Source organism: Eschrichtius robustus, chromosome 10 (genome assembly GCF_028021215.1).
Source record: "Eschrichtius robustus isolate mEscRob2 chromosome 10, mEscRob2.pri, whole genome shotgun sequence".
NCBI classification, from domain to species: domain Eukaryota; kingdom Metazoa; phylum Chordata; class Mammalia; order Artiodactyla; family Eschrichtiidae; genus Eschrichtius; species Eschrichtius robustus.
Genome location: NC_090833.1, coordinates 8,094,972 through 8,117,633, shown reverse-complemented (window position 1 = coordinate 8,117,633; position 22,662 = coordinate 8,094,972). Strand labels below are relative to the sequence as shown.

At 55.6% G+C, this 22,662-nt stretch overlaps 2 protein-coding genes across 2 annotated transcripts in view; one reads left to right on the top strand and one right to left on the bottom strand.

The window, feature by feature from the left end:
* Positions 1–11,243, bottom strand: part of SH2D3C (SH2 domain containing 3C) — a 30,580-nt gene extending 19,337 nt beyond the window's left edge. Inside the window, exons 1-2 of the mRNA XM_068552356.1 lie at positions 11,137–11,243; positions 8,599–9,076 (exon numbers count right to left, since the gene is read on the bottom strand). Of these exons, the coding sequence (XP_068408457.1) occupies positions 8,599–9,076; positions 11,137–11,233 (575 nt within the window). The 5' untranslated portion in view covers positions 11,234–11,243. The remainder of the gene's footprint in view (positions 1–8,598; positions 9,077–11,136) is intronic.
* Positions 11,244–17,804: 6,561 nt separating this feature from the next.
* Positions 17,805–22,280, top strand: CDK9 (cyclin dependent kinase 9). The gene is made up of 7 exons (XM_068553313.1): positions 17,805–18,330; positions 18,791–18,872; positions 19,638–19,728; positions 20,097–20,263; positions 20,378–20,549; positions 20,709–20,857; positions 21,348–22,280. Exons 1-7 carry the CDS (start codon positions 17,891–17,893, stop codon positions 21,711–21,713), a joined length of 1,467 nt encoding a protein of 488 aa, XP_068409414.1. The 5' UTR covers positions 17,805–17,890; the 3' UTR covers positions 21,714–22,280.
* The last annotated feature ends 382 nt before the right edge of the window (positions 22,281–22,662 follow it).

Here is a 22,662-nt window from a genome sequence, read left to right as displayed (position 1 = left end):
CCTCCCCCTACTTTATTTAGAGCTCTGCTTAATGTCCCCAACCCAGAGAAGCCTTCCCTGACCACCCTGCCAAGAATAGTCCCTTGTCCCTCACTCTCTGTCCTCAACCCTGCTTTCTTTTCCTCAATCTCTGCCTGAAACAATCACTTTACATTTATTTGTTGACTCAGTTACCTGACGCCTCCACCGGGGCACTGACTTTGTATCGCTCACAGGTGAGCCCCCACCACGGTGCCTGGCACATGGTAGGAGCTCAAGAACTCTTTATTGGTTAAGGAATGTATGAACAGTAAACCCTCAACCAGTATTCATCACTGTTGTTATTATTAATTCCCTCAACCAGTATTCATCACTATTATTATTAATTCCGTCAGGCTGGGCCCTGGTTCTCTGGCTGGCACAGGCCTCAGTATTGCCATCTGCAAAATAGGGAGGAAAGTCAAACATCAGGGAACTGCTTCCTCAAATACAGAAGCACCAAATTTAAATTTAAATGTGATAAATCTAATAAAATAAATTTAAAACAAAAACAGCTGAGCTAAAAACAAGACAAAACAAAAACTGTGGGTGAAGTATACGTTTCCAGGGCAGAATTCCATGCAGGGCTTCCCCCAGCTCCTGAGGCCGGGGGCTCCTCCTTGAGAAGCTGTCTGACAGTCCTCCCTGTTGTGACATTCCAGAGTCCCTGGTGCTAGCCTTCCTTCCTGATCTCTAACCATAGTCCCTCAAGCTGCAGCCTGGCCCCAGCAGGCTCCCAAAGGTGTTTGGGTTCTCTCTGTCCAGTCGAGCTGGGAGTGGGGCGGAGTACAGACCCCTCCCCTTCTCACCACCCTGCTCTTCCTGGGTGAGGTGTCCCATCCCAGTGTTTCCGGCCATTCAGGACCGGAAATCCTCCCACTGCTGGGAACAGCTTGGCCAGGACACTGGGATCGCCTAGCACTTCCTCCTGTTTCCTGTTCACTTCCCCTCACGCTCTGGGCAGGAGTAGAGCCTTGGGGAGGGGGCGCCTGCCCCAGGGAGCAGGTGGGCTGATGTGGCCAAAGCCAGTGGGGGTGCTCAGGCAGAGGCCCAGGCCCGGGAAGCTGAGGGCCTGGAGCCACCAACAGCCCCCATCACCTCTCCCTGCCCCCCCACAACACTCCAGGATTCCTAAGACATAAGGTGACCATGTTGGCTCACCATCCACTGCCATCATTTGCCCAGACTATGGCCACCACCTCATCACTGCCTCCCAGCCTACATCTGTGTCCCTCTGACTTGTTCTCACCCCAGCAGCCAGAGCAATCCTGTTAAAATGAAAGTCAGCTTACGACTTTCCTCTACTCCAACCCACTGGAGTGACCCCTAGTTTCACTCAGAGTAAGAGCTGAAGTCCTGGGGACTTCCCTGGTGGCGCAGTGGTTAAGAATCCACCTGCCAATGCAGGGGACACAGGTTCGAGCCCTGGTCCGGGAAGATCCCACATGCTGCGGAGAAACTAAGCCCGTGCGCCACAGCTGCTGAGCCTGCACCCTAGAGCCCGCGAGCCACAACTACTGAGCCCGCGAGGCACAACTACTGAGCCTGTGCGCCTAGAGCCCGTGCTCCGCAATAGAGAAGCCACTGCAATGAGAAGCCCGCGCAATGAAGAGTACCCCCTGCTCACAGCAACTAGAGAAAGCCCGCACACAGCAACGAAGACCCAACGCAGCCAAAAATAAATAAATAAATAAATATTTAAAAATAAAAATAATAAAATGAAACTGAAATACCGTATTTTAAAAAAAATTTAAAAATAAAACTCAGCTCCATTAATTAATTAATCAATTAATTAATTTCTTATTTTATGGATTTAAAAGGCACTTCCCCTCTAATATCAGTGGCGAAATCAATTAATAAATAATAGTGACAACTGAGCTAAATCAGTTCCATTAATCAGCTGCATTAATTATTTAAATAACCAACCCCTTTAATTGCCTGTATTAGCTGATTTGTTCTTATAACTAGTACCACTCATTGCATATATTAGCTTAATTAATTGAATTAATGACCAGTCATTAGAGTCCATTATCTTTTATTTCCCCAGTGCAGGTTTTGGTCTGAGCTTTACCTTCAGGGTCTCCATCCTGGCCAGGAGGGAAGGGCGAGGCTCCCCCAGGGACCCTGGAGGAGAGGCTGCCATCCTGTTCCACCTTGGCCCTCCCTCACCATGGGCAGCCTTGCCCTGCAGAGCCCTGCAGCCTCCCTGCCCTCTGTCTGTCCCCCACTTTGCTCCCTGGGGTGTGGTCATATGGCCTTGAGTGGAGATTTCCCCAACGTCTGCCTCATGCTTCCCAGCTTTCCCCCTGCCCTCCCCTCTCTGAGCTTCAACTTCCTCATCTGTGAAATGGGCATATTTTAACCGTCTTCCCAGAGGGGCTGCAAGGATCCTATGAGAAGGAAAGGTGGGAGGTTCCTTATCCCCTGTGGTTCCTCTCGTCGCCCCAGCACCACCACCCCCAAATGAAACCTCCCATCCTGCTCCTCCTGGGGGGTTGAAGATACTCTCCCTCCTTCACTCCGACTTTCACTCACCCGGGGCAGAGAGGCAACCCTGCTCTATGCTCCTTAGTCCTTAAAGGCCCTGAGCAGAGAGAGCTGGGGTGGAAAGCCCCATCTCTCTGGGGACACCCAGCCAAGGGGCCTTTGGGATTCCCTGCCAGGAAGGCCCTTGGCTTTAGCCTCTGCCCTGCCCCCTTTCCTGTACGATGGGCCACCACCGTCCTGGAGACGTCCTTCCTCCTCTCCACCATTCTGCGCCCTCAGTCTTCTTGACAGGGGTGAGCTCCCCAGCAGAGCTTCAGAAAGGGTCCCAGCTCTGTGAGGGGAGGACAGATCAGGGGCCGCTCATCCCAGGGCAGAGCTGAGGAGTCAGTCCCAAGAGCTGCTGAGACTTAACAGCTGCTGGAGAAGAGCAAATGGGGAAGACGACTGAATGCCTGTGTGGAAGCCCCACTTTACAGAAGGGCGCAGAGCTGCTCAGACGAGACCTGGGTTGGCTCTGCTTTATTCCTTGCCCGAGGCAGGCTCCCCCAGATGATGGGGACTGCTCCTGGATGGAGATGGGGGACACTGGGGAGGGGAAAGTGAAGAAAAAGAATATTTTGACCAGACCAGGAGCCCAGAATCAACATCAGGAAGAGGAAATGGAGTGGGCATGGACAGAGGAAAGACCCTCGGGGGCTCTGGAGAGGGCCCTCAGCTGGGAGGGAGGAGGCTGTGTGACCCTGGGCGAATCCCCCTTGTTGGGCCTCAGTTTCCTCTTCTATAAATGGGTGTGGTGATTGCCTGAGCATCCTGTGTACCGGTACTTCCTCGGGCCAGGTCCAGGATAAATGCTTTACTTTGTCTAGTCCTCACGATGACCCTGTGAAGCAGGTGCTGTTATTGTCCCCAATTTACAGATGGGGAAACTGAGGGTCAGAGAAGGGAAGGGGGTTTCTCAATGTTGTGAAGACAGTCAGTGGGCCTCTGAGCCGCTGATGTAGCCGACCCCTTTCTTCCCCAGCTCTCACGCCACATACGTCCAGCATTCTGTAAACAGAGTCCCCTAAGGGTTTGAGGGGATGTGGCTCCAGCTGGGGTTGGTGGGGGGACCGTCCATCCTTCCCGAGCCAGCGCAGTTCCCACAGCCTCAGGCGTCTGGGGGTCTCAAGGGCTGTGAGAAAGTCTCCACAGGAAATGAGAGCCAGGAGCAGCTGGGCCCCTTTGGAAGACAAGGACCAGCCGCCCAGAGTCTGAGGAGGCTGAATGGGCTGAGCCCACCACAGCCCCCTCCCCCGGTGGGTAATCACTACCAGATGCCCGGCAGCTGACGTCACTTTGCAGGGCCGAGAGGGTCGTGGGACTCTGGGGAGTGTTGGGAATTCTTGGACCAGAATCAACATTCCGAAAGGAAATGGTGGGGGGGTGGGGACGGGGGTCTTGGCCTGTTCTCAATGCCTGGCACCAGGGCTGGGGCACGGGCAACACAGGGTGCCCCCGGCCGGGGTGCTTCCTTCTCCACATCTCAGTTTCCTTCTGAACAGCCCTGGAAGTGGAGTGGAGGGACCTGGGTCTCTGGGAGGCAGGAAAGGATGTTCAGGTGAGACACTTTAGGTTGAGTAGGACTGCGGGCAAATCCTCCTTAAAGGAGAAGTCCTCGTAAAACATAAGTCAGAGTGGGGCCTTCCTCTGCTTGAGGCCAGCAACGGCTGCAACTTGCTCAGAGTCAAAGCCAGGTCCTTGCCCGGGCCTCCCAGGCCTTACTTATCTGAACCCATTTCCTTTCTGGCCTCATTTCCACCACTCCTCTCCCCAGCCCCCATCTTGCTCTCTGCTGCTCCTCAAACATGCCAAGGATGCTCCCACCTCAGGGCCTTCGTACCTGCTATTCCTTCGGCCTAGTATACCCTTCCCCAGATATCAAGATGGTTTGTTCCCAGTACACCGGAAACTAATATAATATTGCATATCAACAATATTTCAACTAAAAAAAAAAAAAAACAGAGGGTCTGTTCCCTCATCTCCTTTGCTCAAACATCAGTTTCTCACTGAGACTTTTTTCCTGGCTAACCTTCCTAAATTGCCACCACCAGCCACTACCCTCCAAGACCAGTTCCCCTACTTGATTTGAATCTTTCTCCGTAGTGCTTTTCTCTTCTGGCTGACTGGGTAACTCATTATCTTGTTTATCATCTGTCTCCCCCACACTAGAATGGGGGCTCCTTGAGAGCAGGGTTTTGCCTGCTGTGCTCACTGCTGTCTCCCCAGGACCTAGAAGAATGTCTAGGGATAGTTGCATCTCAGTAACTATTAAAATGAATGAAATTCCAACTCAACTGTGTCATCTCGAGCAAGTTGTTAACCTCACAAAACCTCGATGTCTTCATCTGTAAAATGGGCTCCTATTACCGCCTTTTCAGGGGGGTATGGGAAGTCATTTGAAGTAATGGTAGAAACAGCTCTGAGATTTTTGCTTGCAGGAGGTGAAATGTGGCCTAGTGGTTAAGTGCTTGGGCTTGGGAGTTGGTCAGGACAGAATCAAATCTAGGCTCTGACACTTAATCTCTCTGTGAACCCAGGAAAGTCCCTTTCTCTCTCTGAACCTCAGTCTCCTCGCTGGTAAAATGTGGTAGATGGCACCCATTGAGTGTTCCAGGCGGGGCCGGCCAGTTGTCCTCTGGTGGGACCTTGGCCTGACAATTCCTCTGTGCGTGTGTGGGTGTGGGGTGTTGGGGGACCTCCCTTCCCTCTCTGAGACTCTGCTTCCTCCTCTATAACATGGACTGAAGGTAGAGTGTCAGGGCTCTCTGGACCCACTATTTCCCTGCAGAAGGCTGAGGGTGCCGGGGGATGGGGGGAGACTGGGCTGGTGCTCTCCTTTTTGGGAGCTAAAGGCCCTTCATTCCCGTTCTATTGGCCCCTCCTCCCTCCTTCCTCTGCATCCCCCATGATCTCAGCAGGGAACAGGGCACCAGGAAACTCCTGCAGCCTCACCTCTTCCCCTTCCTTCCTTTTGCTCCAGGTGCAACCTGCTTCCCAGGGGGTAGGGGAGGGACACGTCTTCCCCAGCTTACGCTGCTCCCTGAACGGCCACTGGGATGACCCCCTTGGGACACTCAGGAATGAGGCTCCCAGTCTTACTCAGTGGCAGTTCTCAAATACCCTTGTTCCCAAGCTGGATGGATCCTCAGAGACCATCCCAGGCCCATCTTGGCTGTTGGGGAGATTGAGGCCCACAGTAGGGCAGGACAAGCCTGAGATCACACAGGCAAAGCAGGTCGCCTGACTCCAGCACAGATCTGGGCTTCACAGGCTCCTAGAAGAAATGTTCAACAATTCCTGGACTCCTACTTGGCCTGGAGAGCAGGTGGGACACTGGGTCCCAGGGCACCAGGAAAGGGCTCAATCTGATCTGCTCACTCCACCCCCTCAGGACCCCTGGACACTCCAGATGATTAGGGGGGGAAGGGAGAGTCTCCCTATTTCCTCTGTTAGCTCTAAGCCAGGCCTGATGCCAGAGGCACTGCCAGGACCATCTCTGCCCACAGGGGAGGAAGGCTGGGTCCTAGACTTGGCATTCTCAAGGTGTCTCAAGACCTGCTGGAGGGGAATGGGTTGCCTAGTCGTTGAGGGCCTGGTCCAGGAAGGTGGAGTTAAACCCTAGCTCTGACTTTCACTAGTTGTGTCAAACTGGGCAAGTAAACCTCTCTTTCCTCATCTGAAAACTGGAGATAGTGATAGTGCCTCTCTCCTGGTACTGTTGTGACCAGAAGATGCCCAACCTGTGCCGGGAGAGGCTGGGGATAGAGTTACACCAAAAGAAAGTTTAAAAGTCCCTGATGCTAAACTCACACCCAGGTTTGTCAGCTGCCCCAGGGGCACGGATTTCCCTCTTAGACAACTCCCGTTCCCCGGCGGCGGCCCTCCTCGGTCCCAGCTCGGTCACTCACCCTCTGGGTCCCAGTGCGGGGCACCTTCGGCCCACCGCAGTCATAGTTCCCTGTCGTCGCGGCCTGCAGCCCAGGGACCTCCTCTGCTCGACGGCTCCCGCCTTTCTCAGGATACGGAGCTGCGGAGCTTACAGCAGGACTCCTGGGGAGGAGCCTGGCCTGCAGGCCACGCCTCGGACACGCCCCTCTGCCCTCCCTGGGCGCGCTCCACCGCCTACTCCTCCTTCCGGGAAGGACACGCCCTGCCTCGGACACGCCCTCCGCCTGCTGTCTCGCTCCGCCCTCTCCCCATCTGTCAGGTCGGAGAGGAAAGGCCACGCCCCCGAGCACACCCCCTCCGCCTCGCCCCGCCCCACTCCGAGGCCACCTTCCCCAACAGTCCCCGCGCCGCATGGGAGGGCCACGCCCCCTGCACACGCCCATTCACCACGCCCCGCCCCGCCCCGCCCCGCTTCCGCAAACCCTCAGCGCGCTTCTCAGACTTTGGTTACCTCAGAACGCCCCCGGAACTATGAGGCCCGCTACCCTGCATACAATCCTTGCTCCACACCCGAATGAGGCCGAATTTAAGAGGGGATGGCCAGAGAAGGCAGCCTGGAGCAGCCAGAGATGGTGGAAAAGCATTAGTTTTATTCATCATAAACGTAAGCACTCCCATTTACCGAGTTGTTTGTGGTGTGTCAGGCGCTGTGCTAAGATTTTACAAGTATGTTACTCTTGAATTCTCACCACAACCCTACAAGGTAGGTGCTATCGTTGTGCCCATTTATCAGATGAGAAAAGTGAGGCTCGGAGAAGGGAACAGACTTGTCCAAGGTCATGCAGTCGGTAAGAGGCAGCGTCTGGACCGGATTCACTCTGCAGCTTTACAAGGTCCTGCTCCCCACTGAAGGACCAATTACCCCAGCACACAGAAGCTGTGCTTGGTGTCTCAGGGCAAAGTCACTCAAGAGAGGTTCCAGAACCAACCCTAGAGTTACTTTTGCTCAGATTTTTTTCCCCCTCTTTATTTCAGTAGGTACATCTGACCAGTATGGTTTAGACAAAGGCTCTGAGGGTTGAAAAGCAAGGGACTGGGGGTGCGGGGGTGGTGGTGGGATGAATTGGGAGATTAGGATTAACATATATACACTAATATGTATAAAATAGATAACTAATAAGAACCTGCTGTATAAAAAAATAAATTAAAAAAAAAAGAAATAAACTGGAAAAAAAGAAAAGAAAAGCCAGGGACTCCTTTGGTGGGGGCTGAGGGGGTCTCCCAAGGGCACGAAGTACATGGCTGTAGGGCTTAGAAGATGGTGGGTACAATGTGGTGGATGAGTGTGCAGCCACTGGAGGCAGGCAGATTCCTGCTCAAATCCCAGCTCTGCAACCTTGGCTGAGTCTCAGTTTCCCCATCTGTAAGATTGGCCGGGGGGGTGGGGGGGGGGGTAATAGTACAATCTTTTACAGAGTTTTCAGTGAGTAACATTTGTTTTGACACCCAGTAAAATGGGTACTGACTAAATGAGAGCTATGGTCATATCATCACTATTTGTATTTTTGCATCAACTCAACACACCCTGTAACCAAGTTAGTTAACAAATGGTCTTCTAGATCAAGGGGAGCAATGTTGTCCAGCAGAATTAAAGGTGGCGATTCGGGTGTGGGCCCCAGGGCAGGGATCCAGTGATTGGGCTTGGATCCACCCAGTAGCTGAGGGTCCATGCTGGAGGCTGCCTAGGGCTTTGGAGTCGCGGAGTGGGAATGGGGGGCGGGGGCGGGTCTTAGTTCAAGTCCTAAGTTTGTCATTTGCTAGATGTGCACCCTGACTGGGGCAGATGACATTCCCTCTCTGAATCTCAGTTTCCTCTTCTGTCATATGGAAATAACAGTAGCTTCTCCCCGGGTGTGTTTTTTTTTTCCCTGTTTGTTTTTGTTTTTGTTCTTTTCCTGAGAATTAATTACAAGTGAAGGGCTAAGTACAGTGCCTGGTCTATAGTAAGCACTTGGTTAATGTGTAGGTATGTTTGTGTGTGTGTGTTTTGTTTTGTTTCTACTCAGATGTGTGTGTTGCGGGGGTCCTCTCCGGGATCTACTCGTAGGAGGCTGGAGACACCATCCCCGCAGGTCCTGCCCTCACCCTCCCCTGATGGGCACCTACCTTTCTGAGAGCACGTTCCTGGGGTCTCGCTCCTCTTCTGTGTCTGCCCTGGGCTCCTCAGGTTTTCTCATGGTGCCCACTTCCACTGCTGAAGGTTTGGGTCCCACTGCTGGGGTGTCCTCCACGGGGCCATTGGTCCCCACCACCACCTTCTTGGCTGCCTCCAAGCCCGGGGGTTCAGGCAGCCCTCGGGGCACCACATGGGGCTCAGGGCCAACCTCCGGGGCCTCCTGGGTGGCCTGTTGGTCCCGAACCTTCTTGATGCTGGGGCGAGGCATGGTGCCCATGTGGCTGTACATGTCGCTGGAGCGGGCATAGGCTGGGGGGCTCTTGGGGGCTGTCACCATGTCATCCTGTGTGGCGTCAAAGGTGTCAGCCTCCAGATGGGGCCGGATGCTGGTGGAGGCCAAAGATCGTCTCAGAGTGAAGGACCGAGGAAGGTTGGAGAGACTCCCAAAGCCCTTGAACTTGAAGAACTCTGGCAGGGGGAAGGGGAGGGAAAGAAGTTAATGATATTGCCAGCACTAATAATACTAACAATAAAATATTCGTGCAGTTCCACTCATTGACGGTCCAAGGAGGGTTAGGAGTTTCACTGACACCCCCTCTAACTGTTATGGTATAATATGGCAGCTCTGGAATCGCATAGCCCTGGGCTTGAATCCCTTGAATTCCACATCCTAGCTGTGTGACCTTAGGCAAGTCACTTGACCTCTCTGAGCCCCATTCTCCACATCAGTCAAATAGAGATTATAGTACCCATCTCCTATGGGCAATGGGAGAACTGAAGAAAAGCACGAACTCAGCATGTAAATAACATGCTTAACACGGTACCTGACACACAGAATAACCTCCATAAGAAGTAATGAAGATGATGATGGTGATCACAATAAATGCCTCTGCATTTGTCAGACATGCTGCATGCATTAATTACTTCACTGAATTCTCAACACAACTCCATGACACAAGTTTAATCCCCTATTTTCCAGATGAGGAAATTGAGGTTCAGAGCTGTGACATGACCTGCCCGAGGTCACACAGCGGGAGGTGAAGCATGTATATGTGTGTGTGTGTGTGTGTGTGTGTGTGTGTGTGACGTGTGTGTTGGGGTGGGGAGGGGGCGTTTGAATGAAGCTCTGTGCCCCTGAGGTGAGGATGAAATGAGAAGGGGGTTGTCGGGAGCCTGAGGGTCCCACTCCCTGCGGTTCTGTCCTTCCTGTCAGCTGAGCCTGGTGTTGGGACTCAGGCAGCAGTGCTCGGGTGATACCATCTCCTCGTTTCCGCAGGGGTGCATGAGAGTTCCCTCCTCCCTGTCCCCAGCTGTGAGACTGCCCCTCCTCGCAGCCACCACCATCTGACTGACTTCACTACAGCCTCCAGATAAGCAAAAAGGAAAAACCCTGGCATTTTCCACTTCCTCGGCATCCTGTGCCTCCTCAGGTCCTCACAACCATGATGGAATATATAGGTGGGATGCCCCCATCTGACCAGGCAGAAAACAGGCCCAGAGAGGGGAAGGAATTTGCCCAGGGTCACAAAGCAAGGCTGAGCCTGGACAAGGGCCCAGGGCTCTGGATTGCTGGGGTCAGTGTTCTGGGGCTTTCCTCCCAGTCCTGCCCACCCCCTCACTTGGTCTTATTCTCTGCCTCCTGACAAATGCTGTCAGAAGATGCTGAGGCTCTGCTCTTAGAAAGCTATGCCATGGGGCAGAAATTGTGCCAACGACTGCCTTCTTTCTCAGCACCACTTGTTTTGTCCCCTGGAGACTGGGGGTCTGGAGGAAACAGTAGTGGGGCAGGGAGGGAAACTGAGGCCCAGAGTCCCGGAACTTGAGATCGAGCCCTGCTCTGTAGCCCCATATGACCTCAGGCAAGTGTCTTGGTCTCAGTCTTTTCATCTGTGGAATACAGTCATAATCCTTGCCCTGTCTACCCTCCTCCTGTGCTGTCAGATCAGAAGAATCAGGGGAAACCGAAGTTTGCTGGAACCAGGAAGGGATCGCCAACCTGGGGGAGAAGTGATGGGTGGGTGTGGCCCCTCACTGAGTTGCTCTGGGTCCCAGCGTCACTGCTGATGGGGACATGGGACAGGATCTCATGGCACACACCCCTCCCCCCGCCTCAGCCACAGCAACTCCCAGCCTGAGACCCCATGTGAACCAGGCCCAGAGGCAGGGGGTGGGCTGTGTGGAGGTCTTCCCTGGCCCAGCCATGAGGTCAAAGGGAGCCAGAGGACACGCAGACGAATGGAGAGACTGAGAGTTGGGGTGGGGAGAGACAGAGAAGTAGAGACGGGCAGAGACAGACCAGAGAAGAACAGAGATGGAGAGCCTAACCAGCTGGAGAGAGAGAGACACCGGGCCAGTGATGGAGAGATGGCGACTGGAAACTCAGAAACAGAGGCCTCTGGAGAGAGACAGAGATGGACAGAAAGAAAAACAGAAACGAGGTAGAGTGATGAAGAAGCAAATACAGAGAGGCTGAGATGGACGGACAGACAGAGGGATGAAGGACAGTGCAAATGGCACCCTGCACTCACTGAACTTTTTGCTGGCCTTCTTCGTCCCCTCCGTCATCTTCGCAAGTCGTGCAAAGCCCCCGCTGGAAGGCAAGTGGCCACTCGAAACTCTGGACATCAACGTTGAGATGCCTCCCTCACCTCCCCTTCCCCTTTCTCGCGCCCTCTCACTCGCTTCCTCTGTGTATTTTTAAACCAGTGAAACTCCCACAGCCCCACCCTCCCCATCCTCTCTGCAGGGGGCGGAGGCAGGGGCCTCCCCCAGTCCCGGCCCCTGTGGGCCTCCTCCTTGGCCTCGGCCTCGGGGAGGCAGGGGACAGACCGCAAGCGCGTGAGATCTGGAAGGTCTGGGAAATAAACCACAGACTCTGGGAACAGAGCCCACTGGGCTGGGGGCCTCTGGGGACCTGCCAACAGCTGTCAGGGGGTCTGGCCAGCAGGCTGGGAGGGTGCAGGGAGTCAGGCCTGAGGGCAGGGGGGTTTATTCTAAGCCTCAGTGCTGGGGGATGCACTGGCTGCGGTGGATAGGAGGGTGCCATGGTTTGGCCTGTGGGCTCTGGGACCACCCAGACCCAAATTCAAGTCTTGGCTGGCCACTTTGTCACTGTGTGATCCTGGACTAGGGAACTCACCTCCCGGAGCCTCAGTTTCCTCTCTGTGAGTAGGGGGTATTTGCAATGCCCACCTCACAGAGTCCAGTGCTTGGTGCAAAGCCTGGCACAGAATCAGTGCCCACTATACTCCTTTTCAAGCTAGCAGGGACATGGCGATAATTTAGTCCACCACCCCATTGTACAAAGATAGGAAAACCGAGGCACAGACAGGCAGAAGGATTGCCCCAGGTCATACAGTGGGTTGGTGGCACAGACTGGGTTACAACTTGCCCTTTCAGGCCCCTTAACCCACAGTCTGGTGTTTTTCCACCCTACAACCCCCGTGTGTGTGTGTGTGTGTGTGTGTGTGCGCTCACGTGGACAGGACAGAGATGAGGAAACGAAACCTCTCCTACACAGGTTGTCCCTGACACCTGTGGAGGCTTTCAGCAGCTGCTGGGGGCGGTGCAGCTGAAAGACCAGGAGCTTCAAATCCTGGCTCTGAGTGCTGCTGACAAGTTACTTCTGCCTCTGAAGCCTCAGTCACCTAATCTCTAGAATAGGCACGAGTGCAAGGTATGCAGTCAACCCCCAGAGGCTCCAGCATGATTGGACATTATTATCCTGGCCCCAGGGCTGGCAACTGGGGCTGTGATAGGGGAAGTTCAAGGTCAGATGGGGCCCATCCTGCATCCTCCATAAAAATAATGACTACTAACGACTAACGTTTTCTGGTCACTTAGTATGTGCAGCCACAGGGCTCAGTTCTTCTGCCCTAAGAGGCAAATGTTGTTTCTCTTGTCCTCATTCTACTGATGTGGAAACTGAGCCCCACCCCACCAAAGTCAAGTTACCTGGAATTGGGATCTGCCTGTCCAGCTGTGGAGCCTGAGGTCCTAACTTCCACACTCATAACTCCCGCCACCCTCTGGCAGCTGGATGATAGACCTTGGCGGGGGAAAGGTCTGCTGAACCTTCTCGATGGGATGAGGGGGAACCTGAGGCCCTGGAGGGAAAAGGGACACAGCCTGTGAGACAGAGGCAGCAAACAGGCCTGGATGGGACAGGTGTTCAAAGTTCAAATGAAAGGATGGGATTTCTGGACCATGGCCTTAGGAGGATAAGGAGGGGTACAACTCCAGCTCCCTCTACTGAGCACTGACCATGAGCCAGGCATGGAGCTGGAAGCCCCTACAGATCGTCACAGCCCTGTGAGATGATCCTGGTACTGTCCCATTTCACAGATGAGGGAACTGAGGCTAAAGAGGAGCAGAGACTAGACAGACAGATACCCGGGTGTTCTAACTCCCAGGCCAGTGTCCCTTCCCATCTCTGGGTTGTTGTCAGAAAAGGGAGAGGGGCCTGTGGCCTGGTGGTAGCTGGGGGTCTTCCTGGTGGGAGGTGGAGGGTGGGTCCCCCAGCTTCTCTTCCAAGAGGCAGTCACAGTGATTTGGGCTAAATGCTGAGGCTGTGGCATCAGCCAGTGCTGGCTTCCTGGCCAGGCCCACTCCCGACTTGCCGTGTGATCCTCCATAAGAGACTTTACCTCTCTGAGTCTCAGTTTCCTCATCTGTGAAATGGGGTCACAGTAGCCTCCACTTCCTGGAGTTGTTGGGAAGACGAAAGGAGCAAATGATGACCCGGGCCAGTACACTGTGGCCTCAGCAAACCCTGGTGGTTGTTGCTGAGGGATGGGGGTGGTTCAGGCCAGGGGCAGACTGGCGCAGGCCAGGAAAACCCCAGGGCAGGCACGTGGTGTGAAACCTGGGAGTCCCAGCCACGACGAGGCTCTGTTGCCATGGTGGAGGGGCCTTGTCAGCGCCAGGCTAGCCCTGCCGTTGGCCCAGGTGCCAGGTCAGTTGCTGCATCCCTGAGAGGATGAATGGGGCTCAGTGTGGTGGCTCAGTGTGGCAGCTCTGCTGAGCTCAGAGCCCTCTTTGTGCTGCCTCGAGTGGCCGTTGGGAGTGTGGCTGGGGACCTGCTGGCGGGTGGCTGTCCCCCAGGCCCTCCTCAGCCGGTGCTGGAGGCCAGCCCAGCCCCACTCTGCAGCGCTGAACACACAAGCGCTTTCCCACCTCCAGGCCTTTGCTTGGGCCAGACCCGCACTCAGAATGCCACTTGTCCCTCCACTGGCTCTACCTTTTGCCTCCACTGAGTCCCTGAGGTCTGATTGAGCCATAGTGCCCCAGGAACCCTGCTCTGATTTCTGTCCCCTCCCTCCTTGCCCTCCTCCCCCCAAGTCTATGACACCGTTGTCTGCAATCTGACCAGGTGCTATCAGGGATTGGAGGCTTTCAATGTCATAGTCAAAGGCGTTGGACCCAGGCAAACCTGAGTTCAGACCCCACCTCGGGCAAGTCACATCAACTCTCTGAGCTTCATTTTTCTCATCAGTAAAATTGGACAAATACAAGATCCCTCACAATATCCTGTGGCAACGAAATAACACGTTTACACTGAGAGTTATCATCTGTATTACATTCACTTTTGTCTTTATATGCATGTTCCAAACAGACCTCATGCTCCGTTGAGAGAAGAACTGGCCTCATGCATCCATATTGGCCTCAGGCCTGCTATACTGTAGCACTCAGTAGATACCTTTCCCCAGCTTGACCCAGTTGTCTTATATTGGGGGACAAAGAGACCTGGCTTTGAATCCCAGCTCCATAGCTCCCTCGCTGCGTGGCCTTGGGCAGGCCACTTCACCACTCCTAACCTCAGTTTCTTCTTCTGTAACTTTGGCCCCATAATAGCAGCTTCCTAAGAGGGGTGCTATAAAGTTCTAGGGGTCTGACGCATAACAACATGGGGCCGGGCACAGTCAGTACCCAGCCGGTGTGGGCAGAATGTCCATGGGACTGCAGGGCTGTGGGCATCACACAGCCACTCTCTGTCCTGTATCCCCCTATCCAGTGACCCCTTGTCTCCCCACACAGACCGGCAGCCAAGAGCACCCCACCCCACGAGCCTTTCTTCTTCTCTCAATATGCCCCGTACCCTGTTCCTACTCGGGGGAGGAAAACAGAGGGTCCAGGCCAGGGTCAAACAGCTGGCCAGTGGCTCCCTTTCCTACTCTGTGCCTCAGTTTCCCTAACTGCTAAATGGCAGCAGGACCAGAGGCTCTCTCAGAGCCTGGTCAGTCAATCGGCAAACATTCCTGAGTATTGGCCACATGCCCTGCTTTGCCAGCTTAGCTGATCCATGGAAATAGGAAACATTTCCCTCAAACCAGCAAATCAGAAGTCAAAGTCAGTGAGAAATTGTTTCTGGCTAGGACCTAATTTCTTCTCACTTTCACCTGGGCAGCCTTCTGAAGGGCTTCTGACTGCTCCTGCCTGCCTTCCTCCCCAAGGGAGGGCTGAGGGCCTGAGGCCCTGAGGGGAAGTGACTTGGCGATGTCAGGGTTCAGGCCAGGGATGGTGGGGTGGAGGAGGTGACACCACTGGAACTTTTGCTGAGGCCTCTGCCCACAGGATGTGACTTAGGGAGGGCTCGTGAGAAACAAGTAGGGGCCCCAGCCTGAGAGTCTGATGGTGGAAGCCACACAAGCCCACGGCAGAGCTACCCCCTCCAATGCTACTATCCCCTCCCACACCTCCCACCGGCATCCAAGGCACCCAGCCAGTGGTGCTGTGACATGACTGTGCCATGACTGTGCCCTAACTCCACCCTCAGCCCAGATGGGTGGGGTCCTGACACGGGTAATTGCTTGGGGCTGGCACCAGACTGACCTGGTTCAAATGCCAGCAACTGGCCAGCCATTTGACCCTGGCCAATGATGGCACTTCTGAATTTCAGTCCTTCTGAGTACAATAGAGGTAATAATAGTATAATATTGCTGAGTGAGAATTGAGATAATTCCCATGAAGTGCAAAGCGTACAGCTTGGACCATTTATTTTCCCTTGATAAATTGTACTTACTACAATTGTTTTTTTTTTAAATTAATTAATTAATTTATTTATGGCTGTGTTGGGTCTTCGTTTCTGTGCGAGGGCTTTCTCTAGTTGTGGCAAGCGGGGGCCACTCTTCATCGCGGTGCGCGAGCCTTTCACTATCGCAGCCTCTCTTGTTGCGGAGCACAGGCTCCAGACGCGCAGGCTCAGTAATTGTGGCTCACGGGCCCAGTTGCTCTGCGGCATGTGGGATCTTCCCAGACCAGGGCTCGAACCCGTGTCCCTTGCATTGGCAGGCGGATTCTCAACCACTGCGCCACCAGGGAAGCCCTACAATTGTTATTTTCTCCCTCCTTGCCCTCCCCACCCCCAATTTAGCCAATGGCCACTCTGCTTCTAATAGTGTGCCCAAGAAGCTGACCCCAGATCACTCCCTGACATGCCTCAAACCCCTGCTGGTCTACACTGCCTTCAGGAGAGTGCTCTCTGCTCCTCACCTGACCCTCAAGACCTTCCCTGGCAGGGTCCCCCATGGCAGAACAGGGTCTCTTGGGACACCAGGATCACCAGACCCATTCCTGACTGCTCCTACAAGGAAGCTTCAAGGCCAAGCCATGTAAGCTAAGAGGTGGAGAGCAACCGGTGCGGGGGGCTTCCTGCAGGTAGGAAAGGTACTGGGGTGCAATCAGAGAGCACAGCCCTGAAGGCAAGGAGGCCCAGGGGGCAGGAAACAGTGTGGCCACAGCCCATGAGGGAAGATGGAAAGAGCCTCAAATGTCACAATTTGGTTTTTCCTGAAGACAGTGGTGGGAAATACATACAGACTCCACTTCAGAATGATCTGGCGGGTGCTCCAAGGGGGACAGATGGAGAGGGCAGACTGGGGAGGACAGGACTCAGGATCCATTGGCAGAGGATTGGAGAGGAGGGGCAGATAGAAGAGGTGCAGAGGAGTTGGAAAGACAGCCTTGTTGGGGGCTGGTTTTTGAGTAGGGCTGGAGGAAGAAAGAGGAGGCTCCTGGAGCCAGAAAGGTATCAGAAAGATGCTGGGGAAGGGCCAGGGTAGGGAAAGGGGGCACAGGACCAGAGAAGGAGATGGGTGAATGGTGGGCTTGGTGCCTGGCACATAAGGACAACAGGCCTCAAACAGCACGACTGCTGTCCTCCTGGACAGACTGTAAATAGCCTGAGTCAAGAGAATCCTCTTCAGACTCAGACAGACAAGGTTCGAGTCCGAGCTTTGTCACCGTGTGACCTTGAGCAAATGACCTCACCTCTCTGAGCCTCAATGTGCTCTTCTGTAAAATTGGTTAGTGATCCTGACTATGGGGCTGTTGATTAAGGATTCAGCAGGAACGCCCAGCACTTCCTGAGCACACAAGGGTGCAGAGTAAATGCTAGCTACTTTTGTGACTACTGACCCGGGGCGCGACCAGCTCGGGCGCAGCTCAGCGGGGACGGGGGTCCTGTGGGTTTCATCCCTGCCTCCCGGAGAACAGGGGGTCCAGGGCTGGAAAAGCCTGGGCTTTGCTCGCTCGCCGCCACCAATGTCGCCGCGCCCCCTGGCGGCTGTCAGTTGCCATATCAACGGCGGGTGGCAGGGGCCCGGGGAGGCGGCGGTGGGGGCCGTTCTCTCCTCCCCAGGCCGGAGGCCGCTCCCTCGGCACCTCCCGCCTTCGCCTGTGAGGGGGTGCACCCCGAGCTGGGGAGGAAGGGGCTCCCCGCGGCAGCTAGCACGTGTAGGTAAACTGAGGCACGCGGCGAGTCGCCCCGCAGCCAGGTGTAGAGCGCGGGGCCCCACCTCCGAAGGCGGAGGAGGGGCCGCGGGCGGTGACGCGCCGAGGGCGGCGGGCGGACAGGGAGCGGGCGAACGAGCGGGCGAACGAGCGGGCGGGCGGCGGCGGCGGCGGCGGCGGCGGCGGCGGCGGCGGCGGCGGCGGCGGCGGCAGGTGCGGCCGCGAAGGGTGGGAGGGAGGAGTGAGGGGGCGGGAGGAGGAGGAGGGGAGGGGGAGGCTGGGGCACCTCCCCCTTTATAACGCGCCCCCTCCCGGGCTCTCGGGCCGCCTCCTCATCGGCTCTTCCCGTCCGGCCCCCTCGCCCGGCCGCCCCGGGCCCGGGCCCGGCCAGGGAGCCCCCAGGCCGCGGCTCGGGGGCCGCCCCCCCGCCCCGCGCCCAGCGCAGCCTGGTGGAGGCGGCGCCGTCGGAGGAGGAGGAGCAGGGCACTGCGGCTGGCCCCGGATCGGGCGCCAGAGCGGCAGCGGCTTCGGCAGCGGCGGCGGCCCGAGCCGATGCAGCGGGACGCACCACCCCGAGCCCCAGCCCCGGCGCCCCGACTCCCCGCGCCCCCGATCGGGGCCGCCGCCAGCAGTGGCGGCGGCGGAGGCGGGGGCAGCGGCGGTGGCGGAGGCGCCTCTGCAGCTCCGGCTCCTCCTGGCCTCTCGGGAACTACAAGTCCCAGGGGGCCTGGCGGCGGGCGGCGGACGGAAGAGGTGGGGTCGGCGCCGCGAGGCCGGAAGTGGCCGTGGAGGCGGAAGTGGCGCGGCCGCGGAGGGGCCTGGAGCACGGCGGCGGGACCTGGAGCGGGAGCAGCGACGGCGGCGGCGGCTGGAGGTGGCGGCGGCGCACTGGAGGCGGCCATGGCAAAGCAGTACGACTCGGTGGAATGCCCCTTTTGTGATGAGGTGTCCAAATACGAGAAGCTCGCTAAAATCGGCCAAGGCACCTTCGGGTAAGTCTTGGCCCCCAGGGACCGGGAGCCCTGAGCCTGCACCCCTCCGGGCCGACGTCGGGACGCCCAGGCCCGGGCCCAGTTGGTCGGGAAGCCATTTAGCCACAGACTTGTCCCCTGGTCTCGCTAGGCCGCGCCGCAGCCCGCCCGGGCCTGACAGAGCCGGCTGGCGGGGAGGAGCTTGAGGCCCTTGATGGGGGGCAGGGAGGGGTTGCAGAGAGGAGCATGTGAGTGGTGCGGGATCTCTCCGCGAGACTGCCGGGTGGGGAGAAGGGGCAGAGGGAAGGAGGTAGAGGCTCGGAGAGGGACCGAAGACACCGCGTGGTGGGGTAGCCGAGTGCCCTGGGTACCCGGCCCAGCCCCGCCCGGATTCCCTTTCCTGTTCTCCTCTGGTGGGGGAGGGGCGGGCCCTGCGGAAATAGCCTAAAGAGTCCTCTTGGGTCCCCTTCTCGGCCTGCAGGGAGGTGTTTAAGGCAAAGCATCGCAAGACCGGCCAAAAAGTGGCTCTGAAGAAGGTACTGATGGAGAACGAGAAGGAGGGGGTGAGTATGGGTGGGGTGGGCAGGTCGGCCAGCTCCCTTGGGCATGAGGTTGGGTTTCCACTCTGCTGCTTCTGGGACTCTTAACGTATAGATTCAGTTTACGTGTTTGGAAATTTCCATACTCCAGGGAATTTGACTTCCGAGTTAAATCTTTTAATTCAAATGTTTTAAAGCGCTTCATAGTTCATTGTTAGGTGAAGGTGGTTGGTGCCAGGAGGGGGAGCTCATGCTTGCACTGAGTGCACCTTGGTTCCTGAAGTTAGGAAGTCTTTGAGCACTTTTTCTTTAGAGTTTAATTTTGTTGAATGTAAAATAATAATAAGTTATATGCAATGACTTTAAAAGGGTGACTGGTATTCACTTGAAAAACAACAGTGCCTTCCACCCCCCGCCCGATCTTAGCTCTAGTCCAGCTTTCAAGAGACTTGCTTCTTTATTTTTGTATTTGTTAACGACCTAACAGTTAAACACAGGCATAGAGCTAAAACTTACAAGGTTGAAGAAACTGTGGAGCATTTAGTAACTAGTAATAGAGCATTTGTGTGAAGTATCACTATTTCAATTCATTGTCTGGAACCAGCTCCTTGAGGGTTACATACTATTACACCCATTTTACAAATATGGCATTTGAGACAGCTAATTTCAGAGCTTACGCTCTTACTCTGTCTCCCAACCTTTGACCCTTCCTGTGGACTCCCTGGCCAGTTCCTTGGTCTGTGGTGCGCTCACCCACTTTTGACCTTCTCCTGTCTTTTTCCCACCCAGTTCCCCATTACAGCCTTGCGGGAAATCAAGATCCTCCAGCTTCTAAAACACGAGAATGTGGTCAACTTGATTGAGATCTGTCGAACCAAAGGTAAGTTGTTCGGATCTCATCCCCATTTTCAGATTGAGAAAATGAGGCTTAGCTTATTGCCTAAGGTTTTGTTTGCAAAAGTTGGAAGTGGGCACACTTACATCGCCTCTTCTTAACCCAGACATACCAAGTGTGACTGCTTTCTCTGGCCTTTTCATCAGAGCAGGTGCCTCCTCGGGGCCTGCCACAGTACCCAGCCCAGAGAAGGCGCTCAGAAAATATTTTACCTGTGAAGGAATTCGCACCTGGATATCCAGGGGTCCATAGGTTAGAGAGGGTAGGAGCTGCTTGTGGGAAAGTGAGTGGCATATGAGATTTTTGATTTTTTTTCTTGTCCCTCTCTCTCCCCCTCATTCTTCCGGTCTCAGCTTCCCCCTATAACCGCTGCAAAGGCAGTATATACCTGGTGTTTGACTTCTGCGAGCATGATCTTGCCGGGCTGCTGAGCAACGTCTTAGTCAAGTTCACACTGTCTGAGATCAAGAGGGTCATGCAGATGTTGCTCAATGGTCTCTACTACATCCACAGGAACAAGGTGGGGGCCAGAGTAGGGGAGGAGAGACCAAGGCTGGGGCTGGCCTTTGCTCTCACTGTGGGGTGGGTGTGGCTGAAGGACCCTCGGGAACCCTCACCTGTGTGCTTCCTGCAGATCCTGCACAGGGACATGAAGGCGGCTAATGTGCTCATCACCCGTGATGGAGTTCTGAAGCTGGCAGACTTTGGGCTGGCCCGGGCCTTCAGCCTGGCCAAGAACAGCCAGCCCAACCGCTACACCAACCGTGTGGTGACGCTCTGGTACCGGCCCCCGGAGCTGTTGCTCGGTGAGGACTCTCCCGAGCTGGCAGAGGGAAGCAGGGGCTGGGCACTTACCTGGCCTCAGCTCCCCACTGCCAGGGCTTCTTGAGCCCCCGGCCCGGGGGCATTGCCTCTCAGGAGGCTGTCGGGCTCAAGGGGCCCTCCTGGTGTGCTCTTCTTCTCAGGGGAGCGGGACTACGGCCCCCCCATTGACCTGTGGGGTGCTGGGTGCATCATGGCAGAGATGTGGACCCGCAGCCCTATCATGCAGGGCAACACAGAGCAGCACCAGCTTGCCCTCATCAGCCAGCTCTGTGGCTCCATCACTCCTGAGGTACGCAGTCGGGCTGCCTGGGCCCCTGGGCCCCACGGGCTGCAGAGAAGTCTCCCTGGCAGGGGAGGGGTGGGTGCTGAATAGAGGACAAGCTCCATTCCGGAGAGGTTGCTGGTGGATGGTTGGGGTCTGCTGTTTAGAGCCACACAGACTGTTCAAGTCTCGGCTGCATCCCTTTAGTTCTGTGGCTTTGGGGAGGGCGTCTGAGCCCCTCACTTCAGAGCTGAGCTGCCCTGCTGTGAGACAACTGTGGTTCCATCAGGCTCGGTGCACATACGCCAGACAACTTGTGTCAAAGGGCCCGGTACTTGGTGTTTGCCAAATATGTGGTTCCTGCTGCTTTCACCTTGGAGGGGTCAAGTTTGCCCTCTAGGGGCAGTCTGGGAGCCTCTGAACGGAGAACGTTTAGTCCCTTCAAGTGCTTGACCGGTGGACCAGCCACGTACCCCCTGAACTGACTACATCCTCTTTTCCATGCCTCCCACCCCAGGTGTGGCCAAATGTGGACAAGTACGAGCTGTTTGAGAAACTGGACCTGGTCAAGGGCCAGAAGCGGAAGGTGAAGGACAGGCTGAAGGCCTATGTGCGTGACCCCTACGCACTGGACCTCATCGACAAGTTGCTGGTGCTGGATCCCGCCCAGCGCATCGACAGTGATGACGCCCTGAACCACGACTTCTTCTGGTCCGACCCCATGCCCTCGGACCTCAAGGGCATGCTGTCCACCCACCTGACGTCCATGTTTGAGTACCTCGCACCACCGCGCCGGAAGGGCAGCCAGATCACCCAGCAGTCCACCAACCAGAGCCGCAATCCCGCCACTACCAACCAGACAGAGTTTGAACGTGTCTTCTGAGGGCCGGCCGCTGTTGCTTCTCATTAGGGCCGTTGTTTTATTTTTTCTTCTGCTCTGTGACTTGTGTTGTGGAGATTTGGGGGCATTTGAGTTTTTTCTCTAGTGCATATTTTATTTAATCCCCACCCTGGGCATCAGGAACCAACCGAGCAGACTGGAATACAGCTTTGGCTGAGAGTCCAGGAAGGCACTTGGGCTGCCTCACCTTGTTTCCTGGCTTTTGGGGTGATTCCCAGAGGGTCTCCATTTACCTTAGGACAGGAATGAGATGGGAGGAAAGGCACACCCCACTGGTGACTTTCTAAGAGATCCCAGCGTGCTGGGAGGAGGGGACAGGTCCCTCGCCCATCCCCAGCCCTCCTCATGGGATGAGAAGCTGGCGTGGGGGACAGAACCGGCCTTGGGAATGGGCTGCTCTTGGCCTAACCCTCAGAAGCTCTGGGGCTGGCGGAAACTCTTGGTTTCTTCAGTAGGACAATTTTATCGTGTTTCTTTGTTCAATTGTTCAGAGACATTCCTGGATGCAGTTTGGTCAGTTACAATTAAAGTTGACTCTTTTTCAGTAAATGACCGTGTGCTCTGTGCTATGTTCAGACCCCCAGCTCTTAACGCTGTAGCTGACCGTTGAGATTTGATCTGTCAAGTCTTGGTTCTTTTCTTTGACCCAGTTCATGTCCCGTGACGTACCTTCAGAGGACTTTGTCTTTTCTGTTTTTCTCTTGAGTACCTTCCAGAACATTTGCCATCATGCTCCCCACCGGGCAGGTACCATGATGCTCCCTTGCTCCTCCTCTCCACTCAGAGGAAGCGGGGAGACATGAGACATGGGGCTCAGTCTGCTGGTGAGGGAACTGGAGATGGCCTGCTGTGAGCTACATCTGCAGCTGTGAGCTACATCTGCAGCGGTGACCCGGGGCGGGGCTGTGGGGGTGGAGGCACAGTCTGCTGT

What these genes read in the sequence shown, in the direction of transcription:
- CDK9 (XM_068553313.1), top strand. Translation starts at nt 17,891, where the DNA reads ATGCAGCGGGACGCACCACCCCGAGCCCCAGCCCCGGCGCCCCGACTC. An exon ending in TGGAGAACGAGAAGGAGGGG is followed by an intron (nt 18,873 to 19,637) that starts GTGAGTATGGGT and finishes TTTCCCACCCAG; the next exon opens with TTCCCCATTACAGCCTTGCG. An exon ending in GTGGCTCCATCACTCCTGAG is followed by an intron (nt 20,858 to 21,347) that starts GTACGCAGTCGG and finishes CTCCCACCCCAG; the next exon opens with GTGTGGCCAAATGTGGACAA.